The 11,024-nt window shown below is 41.2% G+C and overlaps 1 protein-coding gene across 1 annotated transcript in view; it reads left to right on the top strand.

Annotated features, from left to right (window-relative positions):
• The window catches only part of IFRD1 (interferon related developmental regulator 1), a 10,663-nt gene extending 655 nt beyond the window's left edge, over positions 1-10,008 (top strand). The window contains exons 2-12 of the mRNA XM_026039295.1: positions 1,761-1,865; positions 2,284-2,365; positions 2,717-2,841; positions 3,149-3,306; positions 4,672-4,722; positions 4,824-5,002; positions 5,112-5,220; positions 6,876-7,010; positions 7,605-7,733; positions 8,649-8,744; positions 9,338-10,008. Coding sequence (XP_025895080.1) covers positions 1,761-1,865; positions 2,284-2,365; positions 2,717-2,841; positions 3,149-3,306; positions 4,672-4,722; positions 4,824-5,002; positions 5,112-5,220; positions 6,876-7,010; positions 7,605-7,733; positions 8,649-8,744; positions 9,338-9,427 — 1,259 coding nt within the window. The 3' untranslated portion in view covers positions 9,428-10,008. The remainder of the gene's footprint in view (positions 1-1,760; positions 1,866-2,283; positions 2,366-2,716; positions 2,842-3,148; positions 3,307-4,671; positions 4,723-4,823; positions 5,003-5,111; positions 5,221-6,875; positions 7,011-7,604; positions 7,734-8,648; positions 8,745-9,337) is intronic.
• Positions 10,009-11,024: the final 1,016 nt, after the last annotated feature.

Here is an 11,024-nt window from a genome sequence, read left to right as displayed (position 1 = left end):
CGGACTCGTTCCCCGAGCGCCGCCCCCCCCGCAAGGGCAACACGCTCTACGTGGCGGGGGGGGAGCTGAGCGCCGAGCTGCTGCGCCCGGCCCGCGGCGCCGGGCCGGGCGGTGCGGGGACGCGCCGCGGCCCGGGGCTCTGCGGCCCTGCCTCGGCTCGGGGCCGCCCGGGTGGCTTGGAGCCGAGCGGCTGATCCCGAGCTCCGCTGCAAAACCGGGAGCTACGGGGTTGTGCAGTGTCAGTAAAATAAAGGAATGAACAATTAGCGGCTTTTTATTTGTGTAGTCTTCAAAAATAAGATACAGGAATCTAAAGCTCTGAGGGTCGGAGTTAGTGGAGGAAAAATGCTGGTGTCATCGAGGAGGACTGAAATTCTTGGAAAGCAGCCTTTTAGAGTGTGTTGTTGGCAGTGTTTGATCCCCCTGCGACTGGTTGCCCTTGAAACAAATGAAAAAGATATCTTCACACACAAGTTTTAATTGGATATATGGAAACCTTCTCAGAAGGTCTGCTGAAAGGTTAGGGAGGAGATGGGGGCCCTGAGGCCCTGCGSCTGGGTGCAGGGTACCCAGCAGCGCTGCAGGTTGCTCCCAGCTGCCCTCACCTCCTGGGTCAGTTAAAAATGAGCAGCCACAGGGACTGATTTAGACACCAGCAAAGGAGGTGTCTTTTGTTGCCTCCTTGGGGAAAAAAATGGAACTTSTCATTTTCTTGTAAATTGTTCAGTATCGTGGTGTTTTGCTTGTGCTGCCATGAAAACATGTTTAAGTTAAAGGTGGGCATTCAGTTGATTCTGCTGGTTACGTGGCTTGTGTTTCAGCTCATTTGGTCTGTCATAGCCCGTAGTCTGAGAAGGACCATGCAAGTGAGGTAGGTAACAGAAGGGAATAGCACAGTATGGAAACACACATAACATTTTAAACAGGACTAAAGAAAGTGTCTTCTCTAACACTTGTCCGTGGGAGAATGAGGAAACATTTGGTAGGGAAAGGAGCAGCCTTGCYCATCGTGTCTGCATCCGTCTTCCACTCGTTCCAGAAACACTTCTGTGAAGCTAAATCCTGCTGCTTGCACTGTTCCATGAGCAGCCTGTAGTGTTTGAATCCAGTTCTTTGCTGACTGATTTTTTGGGGATATTTAGCCTATGAGTGTTCAATCATGTTATCCAATTTCTCCAACCCTCYGCTCCCCGTGCTGAGAGGAGACCATTTTCTTGTCAGGACATTTGACGTTTTAGCTAATTTGTAAATGAATATTCAACCTGAGGTAGTGCAACAAGCTGCCTTTTGGTACCACTTCCCACGGTGTAGAAACTAAAGGCTGAAAGGGCTGGTGAGAGCTTGGGTTGGGTGGTGCTGATGAGGCACCATCATGAGGCATGATGAAGTTCATGTGCTGAGCAGTGTGATGTATGCTTGCTTGGATGTGTAATTTATGGTGGTTTAAAGTGCCTAAATTGAAAAATCTGCTGCAAAGTCTTCAGGTGGCTTAATTGAAAGGTTGAATTAACATAAAGCTGTTTTCAAAGAAYTGGAAGTTCTGCTAACACTTTAGCAGTTCCTTCCTACTGTCACAAAAGATGTTCTGGAACAGAGACAGCGAGAGGAGCCTTCAGAGCAGGTGGGAGTGAAGGAATTATCAGAGAGAGGAACTGGCCTCGCTGGCAGTGACGGGTGGGAAGGGTCTGCCCTGCAGTTCAGACCCTCCTTTCTCTCCCATGGAAGTGCCTGAACTGTTGCATTCATCTTTTTTCTTCAAGGTGGTCAGCCCAGAAATGTGCAGCCTTTTAGTGATGAAGATGCATCTATTGAAACTATGAGCCACTGCAGTGGTTTCAGTGATCCTGCTAGCTTCACTGAGGATGGTATAAGCTTTTTTTGTTCTGTTCATGTTGAAAACATAAATTCTGCCTTTAAGCACAATGTTACATTTCTGTTTACATATTAGTTGTAAGTACCTTCTAGTGGTAAAATAAGGGCATTCTGTTAATCACCATATGCCTCAACCTAGAATACATCTTTTTGTATTTGAAGTACATACAGCAAGAACATGCTTCAGGTTTCATTATCTTCTCTTAAARTTGTTTGGTTTATTTTAGATACTCAATGCCTTTCCATCTGAAATGGCCATCACCTCCTTGTACTGCTGGATACTTCTATTGCTGCTGTCTATGATGAGTTAATTTCTTAGGGAAACACTAAAAAGCTTTATTGCTAGATACTAGTCTACATGCTAAAAAAAGTATCGTATCAGTAGGTTTATTTTTTTTTCTTGTCAATTAGGGCCTGAAGTTGATGAAGAAGCAACTCAAGAAGACTTAGAGTACAAATTGAAGGGTTTTATTGATCTTACATTGGACAAGAGGTATGGCATATTTTGAGAGAACACATTCAAATGTTGCTTGTTTTCTGTAATGTAAATGTGTATCAAACTTGCAAGAAAATAGATCAAATGTCAGAAATGACAATTATATTATGCATGGGGGCAGAATTGCTTTACCTCTGGATTTGAGAAGACTTGTCTSCATCCACCATGTTCTTGGTTAAGCGAGAACAAGGCTTTCCTGACCTAGGCACTTGAAGTGCCTTTATTTCCAAGTTGGTGTGCTAGCTTGAGCTTTGCAATGCAGAAATAGATGCAGAGCCTGCAAGCTRGATGAAATGCTGAGCTTCCACTGGAACTGGTTTCAAAAAGTCACCTTCTTTCTTCTTACAGTGCAAAGACGAGACAGGCAGCGCTTGAAAGCCTGAAAAATGCTTTTTCGTCTAAAATATTATATGAATTTGTCATGGAAAGGAGAATGACACTAACTGATAGCATTGAGCGCTGTATAAAGAAAGGTAATCAACTTGCTTTRGAAAATAATCCTAAAATGAGTAAGACTCAGATTTCCTGACTACTTTAAAGCACGTAATGATTTAGTTATATTAGCAATTGTTCTTTAAGTTTAACTGATGTGACACTTTAACTGTCAAARGAAACTACTTGAAATTATCTCCTGTCTATAATTTCTCTTAACTTTTAATAAAAATGGGGGAAGGTGTATTTTTTGCTGAATTTCCCCTCTGACTGTTTCAAACTTGGAGCTTCAAGGTGCTGTGGGGGGTTGCCCAAGGTGAGCGCTCACCCTGCTGTGTTAATGCCTAGGTAAGAGCGATGAGCAGTGCGCGGCTGCAGGCCTGGCGGGGCTGCTGTGTGTGCAGCTGGGCTCAGGAATTGAAAGTGAAGAGATATTTAAGACCCTTGGACCAGTTCTGAAGAAGATTGTTTGTGATGGAACAGCCAGTATCCAAGCCAGACAGGCTGTAAGTCTATAGTATCGACTGCTCTGCTTGCCAGGGAGGGACAAAGGGCAATTTGAGACTGTGTCATTTTTGTGTAGTGTAGGAGTAATGGTTACTACGTTAGTATAAACTTGGTAGTGTTGAAGTAACTTCCAATTGAGTCATAGCAGTTATCATTGGATTGAAAAGCTTCATCCAGAACCTAAAGGTTGAATGTTGGTCTCACCTTCAACCTGGGAAGTTCTGTCAGGAGCTGTTCAATCCAATATTTTTAGTTTTTTTAACTCTCACTATACTGTGATCTCCTTCCTCACTTTGGAGGGCCATTGGACAGCTCCACAGGTTGTCAGTGCTGCTTTCGTGGCCCATGATCTTTATTCTTGGGAGATGCTATGGGAGTCCTGTAGAAARGCATAGCAAAATCTTCCCGCTGAGGTAACTAAATTCTGCTACAGCAGAATATTATTTATGCAAATATATTTTTATATGATTAATATAGCAGTTCCAGAACTACATGCTTAAAATTATTCTGATAATAAGAATGTCTTTTACCTGATCATTTCACCATTACGGTAGTATGGCAAAATTTTTGGCAACACCTCTGCAAGGAATACTGACTATGCGTCTATACATCAGGATCTGCTGAAATGCTGTGAGGCCATTCTAAAGCTTTTGAGAAGTGTTTTATTTAGAACTTGAATTTTAATTAATATTCCTCCCCACACGTTTACTATATGTAGTTGGCTACTTTTTCTGTTGTACTCAAGTCATATTACAATAGACGTTGCCAGCTGTAAGAGGTAAAAGCTATTAAAACTGTTAAGTTTGTCCTGGCATATTTAAGTGTGGCTTGGGTTGTTGTGTGGTGAGTGTGAATGTCACTTCCRACAGGCCGTTGGGAACAGACCACAGGGGAGAAGGGAAGGGGCATGTAGGAGCTTCCAGGAAGAGCTGGAAAGTTCCAAGAAAGGCTGTTGAAGTCAGTGGTTTTAATGCTGTTTAGTTTGTAATCCTTGGCAGGGAAAGGGAGAGTTTTTCCACAGCTGGGARTAAGTATCAGTTGTCTTTTTTTTAAAATCAGAATAGTTTCTTCTAGTGACTTCTAATGGGACTTGAAAATAAYACGAAAAGAATGCTATGTGTGGCTTTTCAGAAGGGCTTTTTAAGTTGAATTAAATAATACCGTATGAAAAGCAAATGCCTGAGCAGATAGAGACTGAAAGGTAACCCTATGAAGTAGCTGCATTAAACAGCAATGGAAGTTTTGTTCTGTGAAGTCTTAATATCAGGCCTCCATTTCCCCAGATGCTAAATATCAAAGATACAAGTTTAGGATTTGTCAGCATCGTTATTGATGTCAGATTCTTCCTTTTCCCTTGTGTCTAGTGTGCAACCTGCTTAGGGATTTGCTGTTTCATTGTCACCGATGACATTACGGTAAGGAGAACATTTACGTTCATATTGAAACAGCTGGATGAAAATAGTGCGTCTTGAGCCCTGTCCATGATGCTGTTTGTGTGGTGTATCCCCCCGTTCAGGAGCTGTACTCCACTATGGAGTGCCTTGAGACCATCTTCAGCAAAGCTTATCAGCGAGACAGGGACACAAACGGCGTGTCAGGCACGCAGGGCACCGTTCTGCACATCAGCGCTCTCCTGGCGTGGACGCTGCTCCTGACCATTTGTCCAATGAATGAAGTGAAGAAGAAAATTGAAACGTGAGTAACTTCCTAGAAATTAAATGTAATGGTGTGGGGGTTTTGTTTGCAATTCAGTGAAGCAACGTCAACAAAATGTGCATGTTTATTCTGTGGTTAACTCTTTTAGGCACTTATATAAGCTTCCAAGTCTGCTGTCTTGTGATGATGTAAACATGAGAATAGCTGCTGGAGAAACGCTGGCTCTTCTGTTTGAACTGGCACGTGAAACAGATGCTGTAAGTACAAGTCAGCAGTTAAATTTTTGTTGCATTGGGGTGATAAGATAACCTTGTTAGACTGTCATATAGCCTCCCTGATCTCAGCAAGTGACAGATGATTCACTGGGTGTGTTCTTTGTAGGGAGGCTGCCCCAATTTATTTGGCCGTGGTTACAGTGACTTGTTAATGTTTCATATTAACTTAAATGGCATAAAATCTGGGCAATCTAATAAAACCTTAAATGATAGTTCAGGGCATACCAGAAATGTAGTGTGCAGCTATAATGTCCAACACTAAAAAAAAAATTMTTTGAGATGGCATTTATGGCTGTTTTGGAGATAGTTGTAATTGGGGGGAGCTCTGGAGGGGCTAATGTATTAACATCTTACTATGTTTATGTTAAGATTTATGGGTGTTTTGTTTTGAGTCAGTTTAGATGATAAAAAGCTTCTTAATATTGCCTGATACACAGCCAAACTTGACTTCCTATTCTTTATTATGTCTTACTAATGTCTGAACTGTTTTCTTGACAGCACTGAAGAAAGTAGTGGCCATTTATCCATGGCACAGCTTGAGAGAGCTGCCTGAATGGCTCGTAGCTTGGTCAAGGCTGCTGTGCTTTGCCAGAGCACTGTCCAAAATGAAAGGACCGCTCCAATTGAGTCAGGATGCAACACAGGCTGTCATTATATGGCTTGAAACAAAGTGCTGAGACTTTTGGTTAATTGTAAACAGTAGGGATTTGAGTCTTGGCTATGGAAGCCAACTTTGAAAGACGGGAAAAAGATCCCTGGATTAGATCTTTTACTTGATCAAACTGATTGCAAATGACTAAACTTAAACTGCATTAGAGAGTAAGACTTCAGTTACTCAATCTCTGGTTAACCTAATTCTATTTCACCATGACTGTCAACTAGGAAAATATTTACTGTGTTTTTGCCTTTGAATAGTGTATTTCAAAAAGCATGCAGAAAACTCAAGTTATAAGACAAAATACTTGTCAGCTAAGTGGCTCACTTTCAGGCAAACTGCCACTGAATTAGTAATGGAGGAGAGAAGTATTGCCAGGCAACATTTATACACTAAATTTTACTTGATCTGTTACATGTTTCCAAAATTTTCTAATTTACCTTCTCCCTCCATATGAAACTTGGGACTAAATATCCTTTACTCAGCCTAATGGGGGGTCTCAACCATCTCCAAAGTCATGAACCGTGTGCCCATAACCAGCCTACTTGCTGCCAGTGMTGTAGACAAGCTGAGAGAGCTTGGACTAAGGTTCAACATGTCACTTAATCCCAAGGGGCTCAAACTGCTTATAGAGCAGAACAGAGTGATGGAGGTGTGTGTGTATGTATATACATATGCTCCTCAAGGAGCATTACATATGCTCCTTGAGGGAGCCCCGCTGTGCTGCACATGGGTCTGACTGCTGGCACAGAGCTGCTTGCATCACTCTGGAGTAATGGATCCTATGGCTTCATTCTTWCTTGTCTAAGGGCACTGCAGTTGGAAGGACAGGCAGTCACTCACCCTCTCTCCTTAAATAGCAGAATGAAAGGTCACTAAGATGAGGTCTAGGTGCCCAGAATTTGGAGGCAGATCAGTTTTGCCACTTGCAGGGTAGATAGACTTAAGTCCAGAAACTGAAAATTCTTCTTTTTTGGACTAGGATTTCTTTTATGAAGATATGGAACTTCTAACAGAGAAGCTAAGAGCTCTGGCTACTGATGGAAACAAGCACCGAGCCAAAGTAGATAAAAGAAAGCAGCGCTCAGTCTTCAGAGATGTTCTGCGAGCTGTTGAGGTGATTCTCATGTCTGTAATGAGTAGTGTACAAATATGTGGAATCTGTCTTATAGAATTGTTGATACATTAATGAATTAGTCTGCCTTTAATTAGATCCTTTTTTTAAAATATTTAATTTTTATCTTGTCATCTGGATAAGACTTACTAAATGCTAGCTGACAATTAGAACTGACATCTGAGACGCTAATGAAGGCCTTGGAATGATTTGAATTCACTTTTGAGACTCAACTTTTGAACATGTGTTACCTTGTTATGAGTGCAGCTTGCTTCAGAATACAGCATATAAAAAGCATGGGTTAAATTAGACTTAGACTTAGACTGAAGCTGAATCTTTCATGCAGATCTTTTCAAAAGAAAATTGTTTGCTGATTAAACAAAACCTTCTGACCTCAAGAATATCAACTTCAATTCTTGAGGGTGAGATTTAACTTGATATACACCAGCTTCAGAACAAATATGATATTTAGTATATGTTAGCTGGGAGGATTTGGTGTTCTGAAATCATAATCAAAATTAAGCTCTTAATTCTTGGCATTAGGATCTGGACACATCTTTTTAAGTTTAATGACATGTTGCTTTCTATGTTGTACAGGAGCGTGACTTTCCTACAGAGACAGTCAAATTTGGACCAGAGCGCATGTATATTGACTGCTGGGTGAAAAAACAAACCTATGATACCTTCAAGGAGATCTTGGGGTCAGGGATGCAATATCATTTGCAGGTGAGCTGCTGTTTGAAACATGCTGTTTCTTTTTTTCATGCTTTCTTAACAAGAGTCTGCCTCTGTTTAATCTTTTAGTAGTAAGTAAAACTATGAAATATGGAGTTGAGTGTTTGCATTAGCACTGAGGTTAGTATATCTTAAGAATTTTGGGTTTTTTAAAAGTTTTGTTTTCCACACCAGCTTGAGTGGGGCAAAGTAAAAGCCATGTTAGCTTTGTAYAAGATGTGAACTTTGAGAGAAAGCAGGAGGAGCTGGGCTAAGCCTGAAGATCTGTCCTCATGAGCTGGCTCCAGGTTGTACCCTGTGAGCCCTGAGCTGGGTGGAAGGTAGTGGCCTTCTCCAAGAAAGGATTTTCAAGTTGAATATCTCCTTAGCTTCAGCTTTTTCCCCTAAAGTGTCCAAGCTTTCCTCTCCAAGCAAGTCCTAGTCATCTGGCTGTGGTGKWGTTGGGTGTGCYCTGCCTTTCCGGCTCAGGCTTGTAGGAAGCAACACAGGGTTTGAGTCGGAAGTAATAAGTGTGACTGCAGCCTTGTGGTGACAGCATTTGAGAAGGATGTGTGCGCTGATAAAACTATAATAATTGCTCARTTAAAACCTTTGGTCCTGTGTGAATTGTGTTCTTGTGCTGCGAAACTCTGCTCGGGATCCAGCTGCCTCATGTGATAYAAAGGCCCAGAACATTGTCTTGCTGGGGCAGAATAAATGGGGCAGCTGCCTCTGCTTCCTTGAGGACAGTTCGTAGCTGTGGTCTGATCCAAAAAGTTCCTGTCTTAGTATCAAATGGTAGTGGGAGTTGTGTCAAACTGCTGGTCTTGCTGCTTATTGAACGCTTGCTGATACTTGATAGYAGTCATCTCTGAAGGTTAATCAGAATGAACCAGAACTGATTATTTGGTGTTTCTTGTTCTTTAGTCAAATGAGTTCCTTCGGAATGTTTTTGAGCTTGGTCCCCCAGTGATGCTAGATGCTGCAACCCTTAAAACAATGAAGATATCCCGTTTTGAAAGGGTAGGTTATTGCTGACTGAGTTTTGTTCACTTAATGTACTAATGTGTTTCTGCTGACTTGTGCTGTATGCTGTTAGCTCTTATTTTTGGTTCTATCCCTGGGCACCTTTCTGCTACTGCTTTTCTTATAGGGGGTCTCAAGGTTGACTTGATTGCAACAGGTGGGAGCTCTGTGTGGGTGAAGCTTGGTCTGTCATCAGAGCAATTGATTTCTGGGTGGAAGAGTCTGGAAAAATCAGGGACCAAGCCTCAAAGTCCAGAATTCCCCAGTGCAGAACACCTCAGAAGGCCTTTGTTCTGTTGGTTGTGAATATAACGATCCYGTATGCATGTTCATGTGCCCTGAACCATTTAATTTCTCTGAATCTTATTGCTTGAAGCCAAATAATGTGCAAATTTCCTTTAAGTGAATATAGCATAATGATTATTTACCCTTGGTGCCAAACTTGGGGTCACTAATTTGATATTATAAACTGAGTGGACCTTGCAGAGTTTTGCAATGATATGTTCAGCTATTTCTTGGAGGATACAAAATTCTGTGTGACAGAAGCCTTTTGCACACCAATGAGAGTAACTTCTCTCTTTGCTTTGCAGCACTTGTACAACTCGGCAGCATTCAAGGCTCGGACAAAGGCCAGAAGTAAATGCCGGGATAAAAGAGCGGATGTGGGTGAATTTTTCTAGAGCTCCTTTTTCGTGGCGTTCAATTTTAAGGCTTGCATAATCTTAAGTATATTTGTAATCTTAGAGTTTTTAACTTTCTATAGTCACAGCTTGCACTTGTACACTGGGATAATGTATAATATCTGTAAATATAATGCATGTTGTTGCTTAGTTGCATATATATTGTATATAGATGGGTATAAGACCAGGTGCAGGGGTTAGTTATAACRCTTAAATGCCTCTTGGCTCGAAACTTGAATATACTGTAACTCAACTGTTAAATGGTGTGGGTAAATGTGTTGAATTGCCATGTCAGATTTGATTCATTGATTTGTATTAAGGAAAATTTAATTAATTTGATCAAGTGTTTYTGGTAGGATTGTGTTTAATATGGAATGAAGTTTGTTCATGTGAAGTTATTTTTAGTAACTTTTTTAACTCTTAAATATCAGATGGATGAAGAAAAGTCTACATAATATGACTTTATACTGAACAGGACTATGAAGTTCAATTACCTTTGCTTATAGTGTAGTAAATGACAACACTTGCCTCAATGTAAGATAAAAACTCCAAATTCATGTGTTCTGAAATGCTGTTAAATTTTTTGGAATAAAGCTCTTTCTCACTCGTATGTGTGTCTAAAAGTAATTACTACCGTGAATGAAAAGCTGAAATGTTAGAAAAAACCTAATGGTTAATGCATTTGATGCATCATGCAGAAGAGTTGCTGCTTGCCCAGTCAGACGTATGGCTGAGTTGCTTTCAGTTCTTTAGCAGATGCTACATGAAATTATGCAAGAAGGTAAGAGGAGCATGTGTGCATGTGTTCATATTTTATAGAACTGTCTGCACTTCTGTCTACCCCTGATTAGTGGCAGCAGTTTGTCTTACAAGTCATCACAAGTTTGTGGATCAAGAGTCACATGCTTCTCTTAGTTCTGGTATGCAAAACACTTTGTCCCTTTGTCCTACAGGAGACACTCTAGACATCCTGTTTCATCATCTTGAAAAAWTCTCCCTCATTTTAGTCTCCAGATGACTAGAATGTGCCAATAACTGGTGATCTTCAAGAGGATGATCCACTGCAAAGGCAATAAACCTTAAGTGTCTGGAGCTTCTGAACCAAAAGATAAATAAAATTGCCTGTTAGAATGYGCTCTCAAAACTTGAAGATCTTATCTGCAAAAAATTAACTTCAAAGATTAAAAAAAAACTGTGTCTGAATGGAGAAAAATACTATGATTCTAGGGGAGGGAGATTGTTTTTTTTTGCTGTGTAGCAGAGACAAAAATGGGATTACAAAAGAGTATATTGCAGTAAAAGGGATTGAGAGCAGCAAAAGCCATTGGTGCAAAGATTCAGTGTTATTTCAGCTTTGACTTACGTATGTGGGGGTGGGAAGGAAGCAGAGTAGTTTGTGTCCTTTAATTACTTCTCTAAAGTTGTAAACGTGTCCCAGCGTTTAAGGGGATGTGAGGTAAGGGAACGTGGCCCTCRCCTTGAGAAGAAGTTAAAGCTGAACTCAGAAGGGCTAGTGTGTCACTTAATGTCTACCTCTGATTAAGTTGCATTCTTGGAAGCAGCCCAGGACAGAGATCAGCAAAAGAGGGGAATGGTG

Source organism: Nothoprocta perdicaria, unplaced genomic scaffold (assembly GCF_003342845.1).
Source record: "Nothoprocta perdicaria isolate Ctin4 unplaced genomic scaffold, notPer1 scaffold_227, whole genome shotgun sequence".
Taxonomy (NCBI): Eukaryota; Metazoa; Chordata; class Aves; order Tinamiformes; family Tinamidae; genus Nothoprocta; species Nothoprocta perdicaria.
The sequence above is the reverse complement of the archived record's forward strand: the minus strand, read 5'-3'. Positions and strand labels throughout refer to the sequence as shown.